This window comes from Camellia sinensis, chromosome 8 (assembly GCF_055761805.1).
Source record: "Camellia sinensis isolate YWXY chromosome 8, ASM5576180v1, whole genome shotgun sequence".
NCBI lineage: Eukaryota > Viridiplantae > Streptophyta > Magnoliopsida > Ericales > Theaceae > Camellia > Camellia sinensis.
The window spans coordinates 43392057-43418497 of NC_138968.1; the positions used below are offsets into that span (position 1 = coordinate 43392057).

General features: G+C 33.8%; 1 protein-coding gene across 3 annotated transcripts in view; it reads left to right on the plus strand.

The window, feature by feature from the left end:
- LOC114309616 (uncharacterized) overlaps positions 1 to 26441 on the plus strand; it is a 39506-nt gene that overhangs the window by 7422 nt on the left and 5643 nt on the right. For all 3 annotated transcript variants that reach the window (XM_082882562.1, XM_082882560.1, XM_082882561.1), the window contains 2 exons: positions 8425 to 8658; positions 8893 to 8977. In XM_082882562.1, the coding sequence (XP_082738688.1) occupies positions 8644 to 8658; positions 8893 to 8977 (100 nt within the window). In that variant the 5' untranslated portion in view covers positions 8425 to 8643. The remainder of the gene's footprint in view (positions 1 to 8424; positions 8659 to 8892; positions 8978 to 26441) is intronic.

Genomic DNA, 26441 nt, shown 5'->3' on the forward strand with positions numbered 1-26441 from the left:
TAAATAACTGAGATGCATATGATCATGCCTTGCACTTGTTATGATAAAATTCATATTTTCTCTTTTAATGCCAAAAGTGTTCAATGCATGCCTTCAATCGAAAATCTCGTCTACAAGCATGGGGTAGTAAATATGTTATGACGTCCCAAGAAAGAGCCGTAAAACCATACATACATATATAGATTTATATACAGAAAATATTCTCACATTTGCCGACTCTAAAAACGGTGGGGCGATGGGCACCCAAAACCTTTCCCTCTCCACTTTCGTCGACTCCTGAAACGGCAAGCTTGTGGACACCTTGTTGGCATCAAAACTTAGAATCCTTTGTTGATAGAGCCATGAGCACGTGCAGAGAAGGACCAAGAATGAGAGAAGTGGAGTTAGTGGCCTAAGAAAGAGGAATGGGGGTGTAGCACATGGTAGTTGCAGGAGAAGAGAGTGCAAAGGCAGTTGCGGCAGTTGCAGTTCATGGACAGTTATAGGAGCCTAGCAAATGGATGCGTGGCAGCACAGCCTAGCCATTGGAGGCCATATAAAAGCTAGGAATTTAAAGGAAAGAGGACTTTCAATCAAATTCACAATTCATGTGAAATTAGGAGTATCATAACTTAATTAGGAGTAGTTTTTGCACTTAGGAGTAGCCTATTTGTATTTTAGTCCTTGCAACTGAGTTTGGCTCTATCGATTGTTATGCTTTTTAAACTTGTAATTTAATTCTTACAATTAAGTGGCGAGTTTACTTGTTCTTCAATTGAGTTTCAGTTTATTTGCACTTGTTTCTTCACATTGCAACCTCCAAAGAAATCCTTAAAACTGTCAAGGCATAGGACATTAACCATATTGCCTGATTGAGTTGCTGTTTGTGAAGACTAGCTTCCCTGTCGATTTGACCCAAATCAAATTTTTGATAATATATTTTGGCACGCCCAGTGGGACCCATCTAATTTGGAAGTAATGGCTAAGAAGAAACAACATGAAGTCTTTGAAGACCTTGAGAAAAGGGTTGTGGATGGAGAAGAACTCAATGGTGGGCTCGAAGGAGTAAGAGACAACTCAGACGATGGCCATTCAGTGGCTGGACAAGAAGCAAGCCAAGGAAATGGCCACAATGTGGCCATAACTGGCCAGTCAAATTGTCCTCCTGTTGATCTAAGAATGGCTCTTCTACTATACACTCAGCAAGCAATTGGCTCCATATTTGCACATGGGAACCAGATGATGGTAGATGACTTGCTGGCCTTGTTTGAGAAGGCTAATATCAAGCCTAGCCAGTCAAGGAGAGTTGTAGAGGAGACTTAGGTAAGCAAAGTACAATGTGGTCCTCTTATAACCCCTGTGACTCCTAAAAAACATACAACTGTAAATGAACATGTGTCATTTTATAGACCTCCCACACCTTAAGAAAGATACGAGGAGGGAATGACTGTAAATCTTGTGTTTGAATACACAAGAATGAGGGAATATCCTACAAACCTAGTGTTCAATTATAACCCAATTGATGTGGGACTAAGACCTGGGGGCAACCAAGGCCACAAATATATGATAATCATGCATTTGATAGGCCTGCAGCAGGTTATCACGATATGGTTGACCAGAGGAATAGGTCATTCAATCAAGTGAGGCCTCAGCATATGTAAGACCATGCCATGCAACAACCATACTATGAACCCAACATGATGAACCCAACACCTAGAGGGCTTGGTCTTCATCTTCTTTACTTCCAACCAGAAGTTCAAGGAGGGGTACAATAGCAATAATACTCAGATCCTCAGATGAATAATAGACAACAAATAATGAATTTAATTCAAGAAATGTATGGCCCAGGCTTGAGGAGGCCAGACAGACCCCATATTTAGGAGTCCATATCCCCTTGATGTGGATAACAACTTCTCTCGAGGAATTTTAAAGTGCCTAAATTTTCTTTATTCACAAGAGAGGAGAGGCAATCCACCATTGAGCACATAGGGAGATTTGTTTTACAATGTGGAGAAGATGGGCAAAATGACCTTTTCAAAATGAAATTATTCCCTAATTCGTTGTCTAAGACTACATTCACTTGGTTCATCAAATTGCCAGAGATGGAGAGTCAATTTCAAGCTCAATTGAAGTTACTCTAGTGGACATGTCGAAATTTAAGCAAAAGTAAGGGGAAACTGCAGAACAATGTATAGACAGGTTTAAGAGGGCAAAAAACAGATGTTATGCATATATTCCAAAGGTCATAAGACTGGCTCAAAATGGTTTAGATTTTGAACTAAGGAAGAAAATTGAGGGAATGATGTTTAGAGACTTGTATGAGTTGTCTTCTAGGGCAACTAGTTATGAGTCAATCCTTAGGGAAGAACAATAAAGAAAAGCAACCTCGCTGGGTACTTATTATCAAGAAGTTGGGTTTGACTTTGATATAGACATTGATGTAGCATAAGTTATTGGCAAAAAAACCTATGGTTTATGAGACTTTGAAAAAGGTTGAAAAACCTGTGGATATGCCGTCAACATAACCAACAAAAAGGAATGTAGTTGCATCTAGTCGACAATATTCATTTGACTTATCACAGGCAGATGCCTTGGTTGATGAGTTATTGGCCAACAAATTCTTAACTCCTGGCCATAGTATTCCTAAAGAGAGAGATAGAGTTGGAAAAGAGTATTGTAAATGGCACAATTCTTTTAGGCATTCCACTAACAACTGTGTCATATTTCGGAATTGTGTGCAGGATTTAATTCAAAAGGGGATGCTGAAATATGCTGAGAAAGATAAAGGTGTGATGGTAGTAATAGAAAAATGGAAGGTCGTGATTTGTAAATATGGAAGGTGGTGAGTATGTAAGACCAATATCTTACTGAGTATGTCTCCCAATTTATTAAGTGTGGCCAAAAGACAGGAAAAGATATTGGTCTTAGATTTAACACCATGGAAGGTGGTGATCTGTAAATATTTGACAATAACCACGTGTTTTATGATGGATCAGACCTAGGGATATTTGGGCTTGCAGAAAATTATGGTGAGGACGACGCTCCATTCTTGTTCCAAGGAGTTCCTGTTCACCCATGCTTTGGGGGATCAAGTAACATTAGAGCTGTGCTAAGACAGCAAAAAGGCTCTAAGCCTTATGGAAACCCAAGAATATTGACAAGGCAAAAAGTAGATTTTAAGTTGGAAAATGGAAGAGTGAGAGAAAAGAGAGTAAGAAAAGTGATAGATTTGAGGCAAAAAGTAGATTTTAAGTTGCTGATCCTGAATAAATTGCTCGAGGGCTCATTTCTGCACTCTAGTGCTGTGAGAGCGAAGATCGCTTGAGAAAAAACTCCAGCGCTCAAGTGTAAAACGCAAGCTCCTAGAATCTCAAGTCTGTATAGCAAGATACTGGATGCCTCAAAAGACCGCTCAAGCGCTAACTTCTGCGCTCGAGCGAACCCTATATTTCCAGAATTGTTTCGTAATTCCTTCGAGAGAAAATATGAAATCGTTCATTGAGTACTCATTGATATTGTACGATTATTTAACCCAAGTGGCTGCTTTTACTTTCATCGACTCTATTAATTATTTCCAATTAGGTTCTTTTTGTGAGAACACTATGGTAGTGTTTGGTAGAGTTTTGTAAATGTGATTTGAGAGTATGAGTTGTATTTTGAGTTTGTGTGTTGTGGAATTATGATTTGAGTGTAGAAAATTTGTTTGGTAAAGAGTTTTGAAAATAGTTTTGGAAAAGAGGTTTGATTTGAGTGGGAAATTATTGATGTGACATTTGATATGTGATACAAAAATTTACAACTCATAACTAAACATACAATTCAAAATTATTTTAAAGCACATAAAAAATTTAAAAATTTTCAGAAAATATTTGTCCCGATTATATAAAAAAAAAAAAAAATCTGGAACCAGCCGGACATCCGGGTGGACATCCGGGTGGTCTACCGGGTGGTCATCCGGGTGGACAAAAAAGGCGCCTGTGCATCAGAGTTCTCTCTGCAGAGTGTAGAAAATTGATTTGAAAACGAAACCAAACATCACACTCCAACACACGGGTAGAAAATTGATTTCAGAGCACAACCAAACAGAGCCTATAATTTCTTGCTAACCAAAGAATCCATAAAATTGTTAATGGCAGTGCTTCCCAGATGGTTTTTGCCAAATGCTTAAAACTATGCCCATACCACCATGATACAAGATCACGCACAGATCTTGGCCAAACCCAACTTAAGCCCTACCATTTAATACAATCAATCCATACCTTCCAAGAGGATTGATAGAGAAGCAATAGGTGGTTAGTTGATTCCATCTCAAGACCACAAAAAGCACAAGGAATAGAGGTTTTTAGAATGCGTCGATTGAAGAGGAAGTCCGATGTTGCAACTCTATTCCACCATGCCAACCATCCAAAAGCTTTAATCTTTAGCGGTGCGATTGATTTCAATAGCTTCAAAATAGAAAATGGTGAAAGATTTAAAGACTCTTCAAAGGCCATATAAAGTGCTTTGACCGTAAAAGAGTGTGAAGAAGGATGCTTCCAGACCAATGAATCCTTAAATCTTTCTCTGAGATGTACAACCTGTTGCAGACGATGAATCAGAGCAAAATAAAGCTCTCCCTCTCACGTTCTTCAGTTTCTCCTATATTCAATGGTCTATACAAGTTGGTTGGAGTTAGATGTTGTTCTGGAGTAGTGTCGAATGCAGGAGTCTTTATCTGCAACAAGAGAGTAAAGTCTTGGATAAACATTGAATAGAGGAGAATTTGTAAGCCATAAATCTTTCCAAAACTTTAATCTAACTCCATCACCAAGTTTGAGACAAGTGTAGGCCATGAATTGATTGAAAACCCAAGAGTTAATTCTGTCCAATGAAACAGTGTTTCTCCAAATAACAGAGCAAGTTTCTCATCCAGATAAACATGGTAACCAAGTAGATTGATCCATATTAATTTTTGCATAAATAACCCTTCTCTAAAGTGCATTGTCTTCGGTTGCAAATCTCAACCACCACTTGCAAAGAAGCGATTCATTAAACTTGATGGTTTTTCGAAAGACTAAGCCCTTGATTTTTTTACTTACTGAGTATGTCTCCCAATTTATTAAGTGTACCTTCTTCTTCTTATTGACATCCCCATATATTATAAACTCAAGTTAAAGTTTATTAATTTAAATTTGTCTTTTTTTTTTTTTTTTATTATTTATAATCTCAATATACTTTTCACATAGCTCAAAACACGTTTACACATTTCAATACATTTTTTCAACACTGCACGTTTGGTACGATGTGATGGGTTGGAATGAAATGTCAATTCTAGCTTTGCATTGCCTTTCACTTGTTTGGTATAAGTGTGGGATGGTCATTCCAATGTGGAAATGCCTATTCCTTTCTCAAGCCTAAGGAATTCTATTCCATTATAGAATCACCATAAAATATTTCCATTTAGCTACTACCACAATTTCCTTCTGCTACCAACATTTCCACTATCCTACCACCACCACCGCGATTACTACCACCGCCAATGCTACCATCATCACTATCATCACCACAACTACCATTGCCATAACTACAACCATCACATCACCACCGTTACCACAATATCACCAACGCTGCCACCATAACAACTACAACCTTATTACCACCACCGCTACAACCACCACCACAACCACTACACCACTATACTACAATCTTACTACTGCCGTTGCCACTACTACCACTACCACTACCACAACAACCATTACCACGATCTCTACAACTACAAAACCATCACCACCACCATCGTTAGAACCACTACTCTACTACCACTCCCATCATTACCACTGTCTCCATCGCTACAACCACTACCTTACCACCACTACCTTACCACCACTACTACCATCTTCATAAAAACCACACCACTACTACCAACACCACCGCCGCCGCCATAACTACCACCACCACAAATGTACAATGATCTACCACTACCACAACTACTATATTACTATAATTGCTATTACCATCATCGATGTTGCCATCGCCACTGCCACCACTACTACCACGTCTCACATCATCACTTCCACAAATGTTAACACTTACGATCTTTGTAAATTTTTAACTTGTTTGTTACTAGCGTCTTAAAAAGAAAAATAAAAAATAAAAACTTATTCCATTCCAATAGTTTAATAGACATAACGAAACATGACCTCCAATTACCTCTAGCGATTGTTTTCTAATGGTCGGTCACCAATAACCTCCTAACGAGCACTTTCTAAAGTGAATCTTCATTGACCATTTTTTGATGATGACGAGAACAAGCACCATCACAACCACCACTTAGCAAATAACAACTTTTTTTCAAAATTTACTATTATGTAGATAGTAAGACTTAGTCTAATATGATAGTAAAATTTTATTGTATGAATTTAATATTTAAACAGTAAATTTTTAACATTACCATCACTGGCCACAATACTCACTATAATTTTACTATTATTAGTAGAAATATTAAATGAAAAATTATCAAAACATTGAATGAATAATCTGAACAGATTAAAAGTTTACTATGGTGAACAGTAAAATTTTATTGTTTCCTACTAAGAGTGAATGGACAATTCTCGCAATCTTCTTCTGACAAATTTAATATTTTCAATCTCAAATCTAAGGTTTTCGTTCTAAGATTGTCGTTCTCAAATTTGAATTCGTTTATATTGGATCTAAGATGTTGGAGGTTGATGGTAAAGATGGTAGTTACCAGTGATAGATTTGAGATGGTGGCGAATAGTGGAGACGATGAATGCTGGCAACATGCAATAGAGATAGTGGAGATGATGTTGTCAAGTCTTCAATGGCTAGATATTATGTATGTGTGTGTGCAAGCGTGAGAGAGAGAGAGAGAGAGAGAGAGAGAGAGAGAGAGAGAGAATAAAGAAAAAGAAAGAGAAAAAATATGAGAATGTTGTAGAAGAAATGGGTAAAAATGTTGAAGTCTTTTTCGCAATAAGAAATATAAGTAAAGGACTTAAGACATTAGAATCTTTTAGCGTAGATTTCTCACAAGATGCAATTTATTTGTAGAATTTTGGCCCAAAATCTTTAGTTTTACTAAGAATGGGACAACTCTTACTTGTGTACTAAATGAAATTTGTTTACTAATAGACAGTGGGATCCACATGACGGAACATACACACACGTCGCTCTTTAATATTTGGGAGAACTGTGAATTAGTGGGACAGATTAAAAGAGAGAAATTTACTCAAAAGTCTTGTTTCAAAAACATATGTATTGAAAAGTTAAATGATTTTTTTTTTTAGTTACATAAGTCCTATTTTATACCTTTATTTATTATTCACAATCTTATATGTTTGGAATTATTGTTATTATATGATTATCCACAGTATTTGCATTTGATTTTAATGTTAGATTACTCATATTACTGTATATCTTTTGAAACTTTTTTTTAAATGTGTCATTCGATTCTAATGTGAAATTGCTCCACTGGGGAGATTTTGATGTGAAATTTGAGAGATTTTGATGTGAGATTACTCATATTACCATAGTATGTATAGTAATATCTTATTAAACTTTTTCTAAATGTGTTATTCAATTAAACGACAAGAATTAATATTTATCCACTGTTATATTTGAGAGATTTTAATGTAAGATTACCCATATCACCGTAGTATGTTTACTAATGCCTTATTAATTTTTTTTCAAATGTATCACTCATTAAATGGAAAACACTACGAACATATTGTTATCACCTAATATTTAAAATCTTGTGGTAATTGTGTCATTTTACATAGAAAAGGACTTATAGGATCACAAGAATATTTATAGGACTAAATAGTCCATAAGTTATGGATATAAGATTTATTAGTAAATGTCTTGGTTGTATTACCTAGGTCCAAAAATTAGACCCAATTGTAACAGTCTATTAGAATATGTAAGACTACTCTCTATCTTTATCATATATTATCTAATTATCAGTCAATCATTTCATTTACACATCTTTGAATTTAAAAAGTGAATTTAGAAAATGAGCTTGTATATCATTTTCTTAGAAGAAAGTGTACTATAAAAAAAATTTAGATGCAAGCTTCACACATAAAAAGGACATACATCAAATAGAAGACATACTTGCCCTAAAAAAATGACTTATTATTTATTATTATTATTATCTAACTAATTTGAAATTTCCAATTATGTAATCGACATTTAATTTTAAATTCTCAATTTATTATTGTTATTATTCATTTACTCTTAGATGCAAAATGATAGAATTTATATCAGAAAAATGATATACAAGTCCATATTTTAGATATACTTTTTATATTCAGTGATTTGTCAACAAGATGATTGATATGCAAGATGAAAAAATAGAGTAAAAAGGTAGATGGAAATATGATGATGGTCTTTTACAATGCCATGATTTTTATCTCCAAATGGCCTTTGAATGCGTCTTGCATGCAGGTTAATCTCCATGTGCCGAAACTGTTAAATGAAGAAGCATTAGAAGGCCCAGATAGCTTAGTTTAGCACGAGTACCCTTTTGTTCAAAGACTGCTAGAGGGAGGACGGACACCGTCAACAGATGAAATATAGCTGAAAATAGCTGATTAAACGAAGGATTCAATTAATTGAATTTCGTCTAGTCTCTGATACAAGTCTAAAAGGACGACATTTGATGAAATGGGTGATCCCGGTGTAAGTACCATTGCTTTCTACTTGGTTTATGAACTTTGGTGAATAAAGTTCATTTATTTATTTTTCCTGCTGCTCATTCATCAGTTGAACAAATTTGTGAACCCACTATGTTCTGCAGCATTACCTTAGAAGTAGATTGCATGAAACTAAATCAAATTGTGATTGCAAGAAACTAATAATGTAAAAAGTAATGCTAATTTTTTTCCTCTCTTTTTTGGTATTGTTTGGAACAAGGGTACATATCAGCGTGGATCTGTGTCTGGAAATATGTTAATAATAAGACCTACTACAGCTCCTACATCTCAAACAAATCCTCGAGGTACATACACTATCTTTGCACCAAACATTATTTTGATCCCTGCACATTAAATTGCGACAGTCAACCCATTGCACTTTTAGTGAAGTGTCAATGTCTCTCTCCTATTACTCCATTGTTGAAGTTTTTAACAGAATCTAGTCATGTGATAAACATATGACTATGAAATAAGGGCGAAAGAGGAAAAACACCTCCATTTCCTTTATAAACATTTCATTTCAAAATTTACATCAAATTATGATTGTATTCGGGTAAAACAAAATGCAAATTATGAATGATTAAAGAGATAAACTAGGGTTTTATAGAAATTAGAATCACGAAATTTTGTTTTTCACAATAGTCTTCTATTTATTCCTTTTCATTTTTTCGAATTTTCTATTTCAAAAACTCTATTTTCTTACCTTTTTTTTTTTCTATTTTCAGTATATGAACATATAAATATATAAATATATATATATATATAACTCTTGCATGCTTAACATGTGAGACAAAGTGTGTGTCGGTGGAAAATAAGAATGATTTTTCTCTCTTACTCTTATTTCATAGTCATGTGCTTGCCACATGATTTGATTCTGTTAAGAAATTAAACAATGGAGTAACATAAGGAAGACATAAACACTTGACCAGAAGTGCATGGCTTGGCTGTTATAATTTGATATGTAGGGATCAAAATGAGATTTGTACTTTGCACTTTACTCTTACACATATATAGCCTCTGATGTTTCACCCTATGCAATATTTCAATTCCTTAATTACTCATCATGTTGCTCCTTCAGCACAAGCAAAATTTCTTGTTCCTAATTCACTACATTCAAAATGTTGAAACTTGGTTGAGTTTTATGCTATTTGCCTATATTTTTTTCTCAATGTTTATAGGACTTGTTAGAAACAGAATATACACGAAAATTAGATATCATTTCAATAGGCAAAAAATAATTCTGAATCTATGGAAACGAAACTTTGAATCTACAAAGAAAAGAAGAATTCTCAAAGAGAAATTGAATTTTATGAATTTGGGATGGCTGTTATGTAGGGGTGCACAGCATCCACTGTTGCACAGCTAAATGTGTCCATTTCAATAATCCAGAAACAATGACTTGCGAACAAAAGTGCACCGTGAGTGTTGTTCAGTCAAAGTTTGATAATAGAAGCCAACAAAAAAATTAGAGTTGAGAGAAGGTATTCTCTAACATTGTATTTGGTTGAAAGATTTAAAAAGAGATTTAGAAAATAAAACGGAAAAAGATAGGTAAAGTATGAATAAAATATATTTATATTTTACCTACTTTCATATATATATATATATATATTTTTTTTTTCCCTTTTTAAACTTCTAACCAAACACAACGTAAAAAGAATGAGATTTATCTTTTACATAATTACTCTCTCCAAGAATCACCTGATAATAGCTACCTGTTTGAATAAAAAATAAATAAATAAATAAATCAAAGAAGAAGAAGAAGAAAATAATAACTACCTGACGAGGCCACTTCTCACGTCATTATCATGCCTAGAGATGGGGCCCACCGTTTTCTTATTCAAAGAATCTGCAAGACTAATTTCACTATTTTATTTTTTAAAAATATTTAAAATAAAAAATTATTTCCGTATATAACATAGGTTGGTTACTAATATCTATATATATATGTATATATGTATAAGAAGCTCCTCCTTTTTTATAGCTCGTATTTTTTTCTTTTTTCTTTTTTTCCTCCCTCGATTTTACCATTTCATTTTAAGTAATTTATTAATGGTGGCTTATATGTTAAATAAAAGTTTTTTTTTTTTTGTAATTATGCAAATATTCTCGGTCAATTATGTAATAAGTTTTTCCGTAATTATACAAATATTCTTGGTCAATTATGAAATATGTTTTTCTCATAATTATGCAAATATTCTTGGTCAATTATGAATCATAAATCTTTTCTTTTTAGACAAATTACAGATACACCCATAAAGTTTGTTTAAAATATGAAGTGATCCTATAAATTTTAATGTAACACAATACCCAAGGAAAAAAAACTATTCTCCTATGCAATAATATATTATCAAAGTTTTTATTGAAAAATATTTCTCATATCATGAAAAATTATTAATTGCCTTAATGATTTATTTATTAATAAAATGGTTAGTTGAAAAATATTTTTCATATCATTAAAAATTGTTAATTTATTTAATGATTTATTTATGAATAAAATTGATCATTTGCTATACGAGTATGATTTATGTATTAATAAAATTAGTCATTCGTATAGGTATGTATTTTTTGCTGCTTCTTTATTAGTTCAGTGACTTATCTTAATAGTTTTTTTAGATTGGAAAATCATCTTAATATTTATTTTATATTTATCTGTTGAGAAAAGTTACACACCATAGTTTTTTTTTTTTAAAAAAAAATTTCAGAAGACATGTTAAAGATTCATAAATTCACCAAAAATGATATGATAATAGAATTGGAGTCGACATCATTAGGTGTATAACAAATCAAAAAATGATACATATTATACCACAAAATACTATCATGTATCTAATGATTTATTCTATTCAATTTCATAAAACAATAGTTGAAATTTTAAAAAAATTATCAAAATACAGAACTTAAACATATTGTAATAATAGCTCGTGTCTTGCATGGGCCTGTGTAAACTAGTATAAAAGGAAGAATTACACATAAGTGATGTCAGGATAAAATATTTAAAAATATAATTTTTTTTTTTTTTTTTTTATAAATATTTTTTCTGATTCCATGATGTGTAATTCAGTGTATATAAAACAACTACCAATTCATTTGGTGTAAATGTCATATTGATTTTCATATAAAACTTGTAACCAGTGTAAATAAAGTATTATTATTCTTGTAATAATATCGAGTATAAATATTATAATTAAAATAGTTAAACCACATTAAATTTGTAACAAAAAATAATTAAATAATATTTTATTTTTATTAAAAGATTTAACACATGCTTGTTCTTAAAGCAAAACCTCACATGGTTGGTTATGGTTTAGAACTGAATTGAACTGTTAAAAAATATGTACATATACTCTCTTCGTTCTATATTATTTATCCATCTTTTTTTTTGGATGTCTCAAAAAATATTTGTCCATTTTGAATAGTCAAAACATAAAACTTCAGAGAATTTCAACACTACGATTTAAAAATAATTATAAATATATTTAATAATGAGAATAAAAAGGGCAATATGGCAAATTAATATATTCTTATTTGACTTCAAAACAATAATTACATGTCCCACTAAAAAGTTAAAATCCCCAACAGGGACTATTATTGTGCGATGGATTGAGTATAATTTATTATTACGGTAGACACTATCAAATATCTTATTAGTATCCTATACATATTCATAAATTATTAATCCTTTACTTTCAAGTGTATTCTTGTATAATAGTAAAACTACTTCTAAACAATCATTTAAATAATTTTATTTATAAAATGATAATGTATTGATTGATTCTCGAGCGAGTTGTGATTATGTTGTGAATAATGACAAAGTTCATAAAAACCGTGATTCTAAACCTAATTGAACCACGTTTTCATGATTCAATTTGATTTGATTCTATATTTTTTATACTTCAATTTAGTTTCAAATTTTATAGAATCGTAGGTAATAATTTAGTCTTGGTTTATTTCAAAACCAAACCAAATCGAATTATGCTCACCCTTAACCCGTACTTATGGTGGGCTGAATAGCTAAGCCACTAGAGCAAGGGCTTTAGGCCCCATTTTGAAGAAGGCTCCAAAATTTAAGCAAATTACAATTAGGGTTGTATATTTTTCAAAATATTTGATTTTGGAAAAGCCCTCCACAAAATTAGAAAACAATAATAAAAGACCCCAGCCATGAATATAATACATGTCATATATATTGAATTGGAATCCTCTCTAATACTTTTTGATCCAACCATTATCTGGGCCTTTAGACTAGCTATTGGATGATAGTTGAATGAAAAAAGTTCTAAAGAGAATCCTCTTCTACATGTCTTGGAAGTCCACATTAAAAAAAATTCCATATATTTTGAAAGTATCCAACCTGTTAATTTAATAAACTCTACTTTGAAAAATGCATTCATAAATTTAGAATAAATTCTACAAGTTTAGTCCTCAATTTTCACATAATTTATATATATATATATATGTATCATTGCCTTCTTTGAACTTATAAATTATATTTATTGGATAGTTTACACTTTTTATTTCTTTTCATTGTCATAGCCTTCATAAAGGTTTTAAATAACTCATTTTTTTTTATCATGAAAATTAAAGTGAAAAATGAGTTATACATAATAAACTACAGTAAAAAATTGCAATGATTTAAATTTAAATTTAAATAATATTAAAAAAAAAGCCTCCAATTGAGTTTTGAGACACGGGCCAATCCTATTGACCGGAGTTATCTACAACTCCTATAACTTTTTTTAACTATCAATATCTCCAAAATACCCTCGCCTTATATCATTTAACACATCAACAATAACAGCACTATCATGACCCCCACTACTAGCAATTACCTTGGGTTACTAGCGACCACCTATAGCCGCTATCTCTTACTACCAGCAACCACCTCCAATCTCTGGTGAATTTTGAAGACATTTTTCTCTCCATTTTCCAACAAAAACAAATGTTCATCGCCACTACATCACTACTGCCACCACCTTCAGATCTAGTAGCAACAACAGAGAGAGAGAGAGAGAGAGAGAGAGAGAGAGAGAGAGAGAGGAGAATGAGGGAGAGAGATGAGGAGGAAAAATAATGTCTTTACCAAAAAATAGTTTACATTAGTTTTTATCGCCATAGATCAATATAAGATCAACAAAATAATAAAAAAACACATTCAATGATAAATTTATGACTGACAAGTTCGGTTTTAGTGGTAAATTTATCACTAAGTGATTTGTGTAAAAAAAAAATTAAAAACACCAAATCTAATTTATTCAATCATTCACACTAACAATCACTTCGGCCTAGTTTGGAAAGTGGCTTTTTTAGCTAAAAAGTTAAAAAGTCACTAAAAAAATAAAAAAGCCAACAACCCATATCAAAAAGTTAAAGATTTCCTTTTCTCTCTACTTTTTGCACATCTTTTCGTAAAAAACCAAAAAGTCATCCCAAAGATACTAGTTTTTTTTATATCACATTTTAGTCAAAAAGTTACTAAAAAAGTCTGTTCCCAAACGAGTCACAAGACATACCCCTCATACATACACATACAAAATAAGATAGATTGATAAATTTATCACTGATCAATAAATTTGAAGCAAATTTCCTTTGAGAAAAGAGACAGTGATAAGAGAGAAGGGGTGAGATCTAGAAAACACTATTATTTGGAGTCATTTGAAGTTGATTTCACCATTAATTGGAGTCATTTGAAGTTGATTTCACCATTAAAACAGCTAGATCAATGTAGATCTAGATGGTAAAGTAGAGATCAAAGATATAGAGTGTAGATCATCGACGATAGAATGTAGATTGGTGATGGTGGATATGGTTCGTGAATGATGTTGGTGGATCGGCGATGGTGGAGTATAGACTGTGGCGGTAGCCGATGAGCCACAACGGTAGTGGTAGTGAGTGGATGATGATAACGATGGTAGCCAATGGACGGCGGTGATCGACAACGATGGAGGTGGTGGTGTCCGGAAATAATGGTGGTGTGAGGCTCTTTGAAGAGAGAGAGACAGAGAGATAGAGAGAGAAGCTAAAAAAGAAAAAGTAAAGACAAGATGAAAGAACTATTGGTGAGAACTTAATGAGGGCAATATAGGTATTGTAGGACTTATTGGTATGGTGCATTCAAAAGTCAATAGAACTTATAGGTATTTAAGTCTACTTAGTGGGACTAGTTGGTATTTAACCTTTGAGTTTTCGCTTTGGGTCTCCTGGATGGTTGGGCTAGCCTTGTTCGTACTACGCAAGACCATAAAAAGGTCTGATCCACGACCAAACGGGTGTTTGACATAGCGTTGCATATTCATTTTGACCATCTTCACTATGTATTTCAAATCTCAGTGGCTCCATTTGCGCGTAAAAGATTGGTTGGACATCCTAATATTTTGGACGCTCCAATCTAAAATTTGAAATTTACTCTATTATTTTGAAAACTCCAAATAATATCTATTATATAAAACCCTAGAAACATGCTTAGGACACCCCCACAAGCAAATAGGCTCCCAATCCACCCAAAACCAACCTCTAGCGGTAGAGAAGAACAACAAACCCAACTTCTCATGGTAGAGCCAACCCCGTCATCATTCAAAGAAACCACAAGTTTTCAATATCAAACTCTATATTTCTTTTCTCTCTTCATTCCATTGTTTCTCTAAATCAATGACCCCCATAAACTCTCTCTGAAATCTTAAGTTTTCTTTCAATCACAAACTCTTATCATAGAAATATGTTGTAACACAAAGTAGTTTTTCCATTGACAATCTAATATGATGACTATAGGAAACTAAACAAACAGTCTACTCCTCATTTGTGCTTTATTGAGAAACTATGGTGATTTTTTGTAGTAGCAAAGATATTCTGCTATGATTTTTTTTTTCTTTTTCTTTGCACGAAAACACAGAGTCGAACATAGACATTTTGTTTGAATATAAAAAATATTGAATAGTGTCAAATAATTCAGAAACATATCGTTGAAAATGTGAAATTTGTTTAGAAACAAGTTTCCAAATAAATGTAATTTGTTCGATATTGAATTCTTGAACAAATTTTGTAAAACTATCAAACAAAAATGAAGAAGATGAATGGAAAACATACTCTCTCTATCGAAAAGAGCTTGAAATGTCTTTTGCATTGTTCATTGTTGATTTCAATGTAAAATAGAATGCAAAAATGATAAATTTAAGGGAAATAGGGTTGAGTATGAAAATGAAAAGTGAAGAAAGTAAGAGAGTAAGAGAAAAAATAATAGAAGTTTGGGAATGGTTATGAGAGGGGGTGTCCAAAATAGAATGATTTTTACTTTTTTTAGTATCTATTTTTTGACCATTTTGAATAGGGACATAATAATAATAATAATAATTTTTTTTTTATAAAGTTGGGGTGTCTAACCAATCTTTTGGAGTGCAAATAGGGCCACCCTTTAAATCTCTCTACATATTGATCAATAGCCCCCTTCAAGCTGAAGATTCCTAGGAGCGAATTTGCAGCTTGTTGCAAAAGAACTAGAAGGACTGAGAAGGTAAGCCTTTGTTGAGAACGTCGGTGATCTGATCTCGAGAAGAGATGAACTGGATTTGGAGGTACCACCGAGCAAACTCTTCCTGAACAAAATACAAGTCAATTTCAATGTGTTTAATGCGTGCATGGAAGACCAGTATAGCTGACAGCTAGGTATATCCAAGATTGTCGCACCACAAAATCAGAGGTGTGTGCAAGGTAACACCAAGTTCAAACAATGAGAATTGAAGCCAAGAGATTTCAACAGTAGCATCGACTAAGGCTTTGTACTCGGATTCAATAGATGATTGAGCCGTAGTTCATTGCTTGCGATAGGCCCAAGAGATCAAATTGGAGTCGATGAAAATTTCATAACCACTCGTGGACCACCGATCATCCACACAACCAGCCCAATCAACATTCGAAATGCCTGAAGATGAGTAGTAGAAGTAGGCTGAAGCAATAACACAAAGTTGGATGTCTGTTTAAGATATTGAAATTCCGTTTTACGATTTGCTAATGATCTTCAATTGGAGAGTGCGTAAATTGATATACCTGATTTATCGTGAAGAAAATAGCGGATCTGCTTAATGTAAGATACTAAAGTAAACCAACCACCATCCGATACAACATTAGATCAGCCATAGGGGAGCCTTTAGAAATCGGCAAGGATCTTAGCTTCATGAAGAAAAGCGGTTGTGGAGCTGTTGTGTTGTTTCAATTGCTGGAGACTGAGGCGAAGTTGAAGAAGTTGTGTTTGAGATGGAGAAGCAACAGAGAATTCAAGAGTGAGCCAAATTTCACGAGAGGTTTGGCAACCAATGGCAAGAGGAAGAAACTCGTCAGACAGATGTAATGAGAAGGCTCATTCATGAGCAATTGATCCTGACTTGCCCAAGAGGAAAGGGCAGGATTTGGGTTGGAAATATCGTCAGTCATGATGGTGGCCGGAGGGCACAAGAAGGACCCATCAACATAGCCATGAAGTTTTTGGCCACAAAGATAGGGAAGCATTTGGGTTTTCCAGTATAGATAGTTTTTAGAGGTTAACTTGAGACAGATGAAATGGTGAGCATGGTTGAGGGACATAGGCTGAGGGGTGGATGAAACAGTAGATGACATGGAGGCAAAGGTTGAAGACACAACACTGGAAGAGGAGTTGACAGACGCCATTTTTTGCTATGATATCAAGTTGGAACTTATATGTTGTTGTAGCAAAACTCTCATACACAAACATGTGTAGTGTTCTTTGTATATCTATATACACATCAGATAAGTACAAGCAATGCAGATAGATATAATGAGTTGAAATATGGTGAGAAGAGTATAACATGATCTGTGTGGATACAGATAAAGCTTATCTCAATAACGAGAAACTTTTGTTAAAACTATTGGCCAAAGTAATTTATTTATGACAAATTAAAGTGAATAAAACTCGAACTTTTTGACCAATTAAATTGACCTTTTTTTTTTTTAGCGATTGATAGGTTAGTAGTTCTTACATAGTTGAAAAAATGGAACAAAGAAGTTTTTGGAAACATTGAAGATCAGCTAAGAAAGGCTGAAGATGAGTTGCATGGACTTGATATTCTAGCTGAGTCAAGCTCTTGAACCACAGGGACTGACTAGAGGAAGAGGGATTCTGTCTCTGGTGTGGAATTTAAGAAAGAAGGATTGGATTTGGTTCCAAAAGTCTAGACTTTCATGGGCAAAAAAGGGCGACAAAGACACTAGATACATCCATCTAGTTGCTAGAAAGAGGCAAAGTCAAAACATAGTGGACTCAGTGATGGTGGATGGAATCAGCAGTGAGGAACCTGAGTTGGTGAAGTTAGAGGTCTTAAGGCACTTACAAAATGCTTTCTCTGAAGAGTGGATTTTTAGACCAAAGTTTGCAGGCCCATTTATGACAGTGAACAGAAACAAGGTGGCAGGCATACTTGAAGCTGAGTTTTCATCACAAGAAAACCCCAGGGTCAGATGGCTTTAACTTGGCATGTATTCAGAAGTGTTGGGAGCCTATGACAGAAGAAGTAGTGCAGCTGGTGAAAGACTTTAATGCTAGTAGTCAGTTGACTAAAGGATTGAACAGCTCATTTATAACTCTAGTCCCTAAGAAGATCAGTCCTAGATGTCTGTCAGACTTCAGGCCAATAAGCTTGGTGGGAGTGGCTTATAAAATCTTGGCTAAGCCATTGTCAAATAAGCTGAAGAAGGTATTACTAGAGGTGGTCAGTGAGGTGCAAATAACTTTTTTGGTAGGAAGGAATATCTTTGATGCTATTATGATTGCAAATGAAGTAGTTGATTGGTGAAAAAAGGCAAAGAAAAAGGGGGTTCTATTGAAGTTTGATTTTGAGAAGGCATATGATTCAGTCAATTAGGAGTACGTATTCTCTATGATCTCTAGCTTTCGATTAGGAGATAGATGGTTGGGTTAGATGAAGACTTGTGTTGCCACAGCCAGAATTTTTGTACTTGTTAATGGATCCTTACTGATAAGTTTAGTCCAATGAAGGGATTAAGACAAGGTGAGATTGTCACATCTGCAATTTGTAGATGACACAATTATATTTTGTGAAGTAGAAGAGGGGGAGATTACAAATGTTAAAAGAATCCTAAGATGCTTTGAAGCAATATCAGGCTTGAAGATAAACTTTCATAAGAGTGTGACTTGTGGAGTGGGGAAAAGTAAAGAAGTCACTCAACTCTTTGCAACTCAGTTAAACTGTTTGTGTCAGAAGCTGCCTATAAAATATTTGGGGATGCCACTTGGGGCAAATCCTTGGAGAAGAAAGACATGGCAACCTGTGGTGGAAAAAATCAAAGCAAAGCTGGCAATGTGGAGAAGGAGACAGCTCTCTTTTGCAGGTAGGCTAACTTTAATCAAATCTGTGTTGTCTAGATAACCTCACTATTACATGTCTCTATTCAAGATTCCTAAGATTGTGGCTAAAGAAGTTGATAAGATTCAGGCTGCCTTTTTATGGGGTAGTTGAGAATTAAAAAGAAAGGTGCACTTGGTTAGCTGAAAGGAGGTTACAAGGAGCAAGGAGGGCTAGGCATTGGCTTTACTAAGGAAACAAATCACTATCTTCTAGGAAAGTGGTGGTGGAGGTATGGTAATGAAGATGAAGCATTGTGGAAGAAAGTTATTGCAAGCAAATGTAGAGCAGTGTGGGGCAGGTGGCTACCAGATATGGAAGCAAGTGGTAAGGAGTCATATGTGTGAAAAGATATACTGGTTGTTGCTAAATCTAACCCTGATTTGTTTAGCTTCTTTGTGTCTAATACAAAGATTGTGATTAGTGGCTGATGGATGTGGTTCTAATGGAGGAGTTTCCCAGATTGTTCAGACTCTCAACTGCAAAAGAAGGTACTGCTAATATGTGTGTGCAATCAAGGGGTAACTCAGGGAATATTTCGGGGGAATGGTAACTTATTTTCAGAAGGCAATTACTTGCTTGGAAGGAAGAGGAGTTGGTCAGATTATTAGGATTGTTAGGCGTGCCCCAAGGTTCAATTTGGGCTGCTCAGACTCTTTAAAGTGGAGAGCATTCCCTTCAGGTCACTTCTCTATGGCAGCAGCCAGGGATTGGGGAGAGAATAAAAAAGGACCAAACCTGTTAGTCCCCAAATTGATTTGGGGCAATGTAGCACCTCCAAGAGCACAATTCCTTCGCTGGTTAGCTTGGAGAGGTAGGGTAAAGACTGCTGGCTATTTACAGAGAATTGGAGTTCTAAGCAACAGTATGGAGAATGTATGCCCATTTTGTAAGAGTGAACCAGAAAATGTGAATCATGTGTTTCTGTTGTGTCCTGAGATCTGGAAGGCTTGGTAAGGAATACTGCAATGGTGGGATATTCATTGGGTGTCACCTGCAACTGTTGAAGGTTTACTCTGTTGGTGGTGGGGAACTAAATTGGAAAACTATTACTCAAGATTTGGAAACTTGTTCCTTTGGCTATGTTGTGGTCAGTGTGGAAATTGAGAAATGAGTGCTTTTAAGGTCTGTCAGCCTAATATGGTGGAGCTAGTTGAAATTGTGAAAGGGTGGCACCATAGGCAAAGTCTAATTTGAAGGATTTGCGGTAATCAGTGCATGAATTAGTAGAGTGTCTGAGCCAAGTTAGGCATGGTCTAGCAGGGGATGGCTGATTTAAAGGCTGCTATGTGGTGAGGAGTTCTGCTGTTGCTAGGGTGTTTCCTTTACTATGACTGGGTTTTGTTTTTCGGTTCTTCTCCTTTTTCCTGTGTTGGTTTCTCGCCAACTTGGGTAGGTGCTATCATATGATTGGGCATGCTTTTGGGTGCCAACCTAGTTGGGATTGTTGGGCATGCTATGATGATTTCTGTGCCTTTCCCTCCGCTCTATTGATGTAATTCCTCTGTTTCCGACCTTAAGCCCAAGTTAAAGAGATACTTTCAACAATTAATTTGATACGCTTATATGTACACGTAAACATCTAACACGAAGATGAAAACAACAAACACCAAACAACTAGCTACTCAACATATAAGACAACCTGGTCTTCCTGAAACATAACCATCATAACGCATTATACACATAGACACACTGAGGCAAATATGATTAACAGAACTATGCTCTACCTGCCTTAAGCACGGCAAGCCAAGGATATAACTTTCCATAATGAAATGCCAATCTACTAGACACTCGTTGGAAGGTAATGGTACCTCTAGTTCTCAGGCCTAGTTTGGAAAGACTAAATAAGTGCACTTTTTGACTTTTTTTGTATTATGTGTAGAAAAAGTAGAGAGGAGATGCTGATTGATGTGACCCAAAAAAGATAAAAAGATGAAATAAGTGCACTTTTTTCTTTGTAGCCAAACTTGGCCTCAGCGTAATCAATTCTCCACCCGCTAGCTGAAAGGTAATGGTAGCTCAGATTCTCAGCGAAGTATACATTGCCAACCATCACAACAGGTCAAGCGTACAAATAATACCAGTGAAATACATACATATAATCTATTCAACAAAAGTGTCATCCTCCACCGATAACCAAGGACAAGAACCTCTAAACACGTGTACTTTATACCTGTGATAAAATAATTCAATTCAAATGAGACTTTAAGTCCAACAAGAACAATAATAAAACAAAACATTCACAATCCAACCTGAAGTTCATTTCTAATTTTACATAGTGTTATGACCTCTTTCTCTTTTCAAAACTCAATTCTTTCATTTTTCAAATCACCATACTCCAATCTTTCTCCAGGATCCATTCTCTTCATTTAACAAAACTAATTCATGGATATCAAAGCCATAGTCCAACTCAATCTATCATGATTAATCCAAAATAATTTCAATACCATGGTTGATTCTCCTTTTTTGTTTTTAACACAATCACACAATCTATATTAACAAAATACAAATATTGTTCAATGTTATCCCTTTTTGATTCACTAAGTCAAAATATTAAATTAGGGCCTCTCTCTCTCTCTACATAAACTTGTTAAACTACTCTCCAATTAACCCAAACAACAATCAATTTAACGATTTCAACTCCACACATTCAAACCCTAGATCCCTTTCATGATTTTCAAAGAAATCCATAATAGATATGATTTTTATGCAATAAATCTACCACGTCTATCTATAGACGAAGTATTGAAAATGAACAAAGAAATCCCTACTTCTTGAAGCAATAAGGAGAAAGCCGAAAAATCCACAGCAACAAAAACACGATCAGCTCAGATAAAAATGAAACTCTCGCGACCCTCTACGTTTTGATCTATAGAACTATGGGTAGAAAGTGAGTAGAAATAGATGAAAACAAAGCTAGAATGCTTGAAACCCACAAAAATGGTGGAAGAGAAGAAGAGAGAGAAAAGAATGGAGAACAGTGGACCAAGATGCTTTTTTAAAGATGCTAACTTCAAACAGACCGCTCGAGAAACCGTTGCTTGAGCAAAGAACTTGAACTCCCAGAAGTTTAGACCGAACAAGGCGGACCGCTCGAGTGACCAATCTTGAGCACAAGCAAACTTCAGCAATAACTAGAATTACAAACCTGCTAAAGTATTGGATGGCATGCCAGACCGCTTGAGCGACCAATCCGTCGCTCGAGCAATGAAGAAAATCTTCAGAATGTTATAGAGGATGAGTGGGAAAGAGAAAGAGAGACCAAAAAACTATGGTAGGATGAATTATAATTACGAATTTCCAAGATAATGTAATTATATGTAACGCCCTCCCCAAAAAAGAAGATATTCTACTCCTGCACAATATCACTAACATGCAGATCACAACAACAATATGAATATATAACATTGTTTCCAACACATGCCTAAGTATATTCTTTTTGTTGTACAACATGAATCTTATCTGTAAAATACAAAACCAAATTATTTCAAGTTAATGCCTGGAAAGCTACAAATTTCTAAGGCCTTGCCCGGTTACAACAAATGAGTCACAACTCAATACAAAGAAGCCCGTGACTTAAATTACAATAGATAACCAAGGAAAACAATAAATCCGAGCCTCAAGCACCAAGATCCTCCCAAGTCATCACCTTGGCGGAGGCGCACTGGTTCACCTGAAAGTGGTTTTCCTCGTAGGGTGAGCATAAAGCCCAGTAGCAATAAACTTAATGACATGTATGAAGTTTAACAATGTCATAAGATGAATGCACGTGAGGTGTCATGGTGAAACATGCATTTTCCCTCTTTGAAACAATGTAAAGTGAGATTTTCAAAACACCTTTCCAAATCAACAATATTCTTTCAAAACAATCAAGAGGTAAATAAAATGAATAAATTCCCTAGGCTAGTGTTCATAATAGTAACTATGAAAGTCACTATGCCATTTTTATTGGTATTAGCCGGAAGGCTCGATACCTACCGTGCGGGTTTTATGTCTTACACCAAGGACACATAAGCCAACTTAATTCTGCTTTAACACGACCTCATAGCTTTACCATTTTATTTACCCTTTCTGTAATACAATACATGCATCTCAAAACAACCATACATTTTCCGAAACATTGAAATCTCCAATTACAAATCCATGATATGCACAATGTAATGTATGATTTGTAAATATTTCTCTTCCCTAATTCCTATGCAGTTTCTACAACTATCAATACAACCCTCTATCGATTGCCAAAAAAACAATTATCTCTAATTAAAAGACAACAACAACAATAATATTCCAAAATCATAACCAAGTCGGAATCTCAATGATTTATACAAAATCTCATAATTTCCAAAACAACATTCACACTCTTCACAAGTCTTGTGAATCTCAACGAAAATATGCAATTTTCCGAAACCTCGCATGTGGTCTCCAACAAAATCACCATTTCAAAAGAGTAAATAATACTTGGTATTTTTCAATTATTCGAAACATTTTCCAACCAAACCTCATTTCAACTAAAATCCCACATCCATTCTAATTCCATCTTTTTCCATAAAAGCATCCAAAACCCTAGTTTTTTTATTAGCCTTTGAAAACCCATTAAACCAAATGTTTTCTTCAAAAATACATAACACAACCACTAGGTTACCAATCCGAAACCATAACTGAAAACAAGTATTTTTCCCCAAATTTGTGCATTAATAAATATATATCCAAATCTAACTTTTTGAAAACCCATAACTAACAAAAATAACATATAACGAAGCTAAACAACATGCACACCATAAAGAAAATCCCTACCTTAATTAAGATTAGAAGACAAGAGAGAGCAAGGGTTGAACTTGGAAGGAGCTGAAAATGAACTTTGCTCTGATTAGAAAGAAGCTCTCGACGAACTCTATCTTTTTTCCAAAGGACAAAGGTGTAGAGATCAGGAGTGAGGGTGTATTTGAAGTTTAAAGGTGTGTTTTAGAGAGAGAGGGGGTAGATCTAGGTTTTTGAAAGTTTTAGAGAGAAATGAAAAAGTGATCCAAAAAGTGACTTTTACGGATTGACATACGCGTAGATCACTCAAGCGCAGGAATGATCGCTTGAGCGACTAGACACAAACGAAGACACCGCTCGAGCGCAAGAATGGTCGCTCGAGCACACCGGACACCCCTCCTAGTAGTTCAAACTTGTAAAAGTTCGCTCGAACTCAAGAAGTGTCGCTCGAGCACAGATATCAAATTCTTAGTAGTTTTGTAGATTGTAAAAGATTGCTCAAACGCCAGAATCTTCGCTCGAGCGAACAAGCAAATTTTGGGCAAAAACTTCTTTGAAAAATGAACTCCCAACCTGTTTCAAATGCAACCACAGTACTCAAACAATCCAATTCAACAAGGAATGAGATGAACAAGGACATGAACAACAATGAAGACAAGGAATCCTGAATCCAAAACAATAAACGGGTCGGGTTTAAACCAGAATCGTTATATTATACTTGACCGAAAGTATAATTTTTTGTAATTTTAGAAAATTCATTTATTTTATTTTTATCAATTGAATTATTATATATCTATTTGTTATATAATACTTAGGAAAAAACATTAATAGAAGAAAATAAACCAGTAAATAAATAAATAAATAAATAAATAAATAAATAAAAATCGTATAACTCGTGCCATGTTTGGGATGTTATCTTTTTGATTAAAAAGTCAAGAAACTAAAGGGTGCTAAAATGTGTTTGGCATATACCAAAAAAAAAAAAAAAAAAAGCTTAGGAAATCTTTGTACTAGTTTGAAAAGACGAAACAATTTTTGTGAGTGAGTGCGTAATTGTTTACATCTTTGGAAGGAGAATAAACGATTTAAGTAAAAAAATAAAAATACGACATCACTTATTCGCATTTTCCCATACAATTAAAAAAATCATTCATAAATACATTAATTTTTTAAGGAGCCACTATTCCCGCTCCTGTTTACTCCAAATACAACCTTTTTTTGTCCTTTATTATGCATATATTAATATACTTTCACACAAAATACACTCCCTGAAAAAACCAAAACTCCAAGAGTATTAATGTAGTTAGAGCAAGAAAGGGGGTGTATTTAGAGTAAAGTAGAGTGTGAATAGCGGCTCCCTTTTTTTATCTTTTAAAAAAGCCAAAAAGTCACTTAAAAAACTAATTTTAGTTTCAATGGTTATAGTATGAAATCTATATATATATATATATTAATACTTCTATCTATACTATTATATAGGTAAAAATGTTGGGTCAATGAATTTAAAACTTCTAATAATTTTTTTTATAATTTTAAATTAATAAAACATAAAAATACACGTGTCATAAAATCATTGATCATTTCACTTTAATTATAATTATTGACACTTCAATCATTATGATAACATATTTTAAATTCTGCAATTATCACTTTTTTTAGATGGTGTAATTATCAACTTTCAAATTTCTAAATGTATGATATTTTTTTTTTTAAAATAATATTGATATGAAAAATAAATCAAAAATTTAAATGATAATAACAATAGAACACTACTTCATAATTTTAAATCAGTAACAATGAAATACAACTTCTGTTTTTTTACGATAATAGTAAAAGATGGATCCATGCAATACATATTGATCATTACCTATCAACGTTAATTTTCAAATTTTATTAAGCAAATTTTTATTTGTTTGGTTCAAAGTTTACATTTAATTCTTTTTTTAAATTTTTTTATAATTTTTTTAAAACTTAAGAAATATATTTAGCCTAAAACTATTGGCACATCTAGCCATATATCTAATTTGAAATTTTAAAAATCTTTTAAATGGAAAACCCAAAACAGAATCTTATTCATTATTAAGCCCTATTTCATTTAAAATTTAAAATTTTGGAATATTAAAAGAATAAAATATGAAATTTAGCAATGCTATGATGACCATATTTGATAGTATCTAATGTGACACTTTAAAGACAATACCTGTATGTGTCATGTGACGCTTATCAAATAATGTGATTAGTGTCATGTAATGTGTTAACAATATACGGTACTAAAATCTGATATCAAAATATGGTCACATAATATTACTCTTTTTAAAAATCTGTATAAAAAAAATATTATTTGAAGTGCGAGTTATACATAATTTAACAAATACAAATATATATATATATATATATATAAATTTTAGGTAGATTACCAACTGTTCTTAAGATAAATCATAATAGACTTCATCCTCTAATGGTAACTGTGGTTGAATAACTTATACAGTCTAAATAGTTTGGTCCCAAAAAAAATCAAGCTTGAGTTATTATTAGTAAGTTAGATCACTTTTTTTATCATTAAAAAACAAAAAAAAAACTTTATTGATGAAAATCAATATACAAAGAGTATTGAGACAAACATTAATAAAGGAAGAATGAG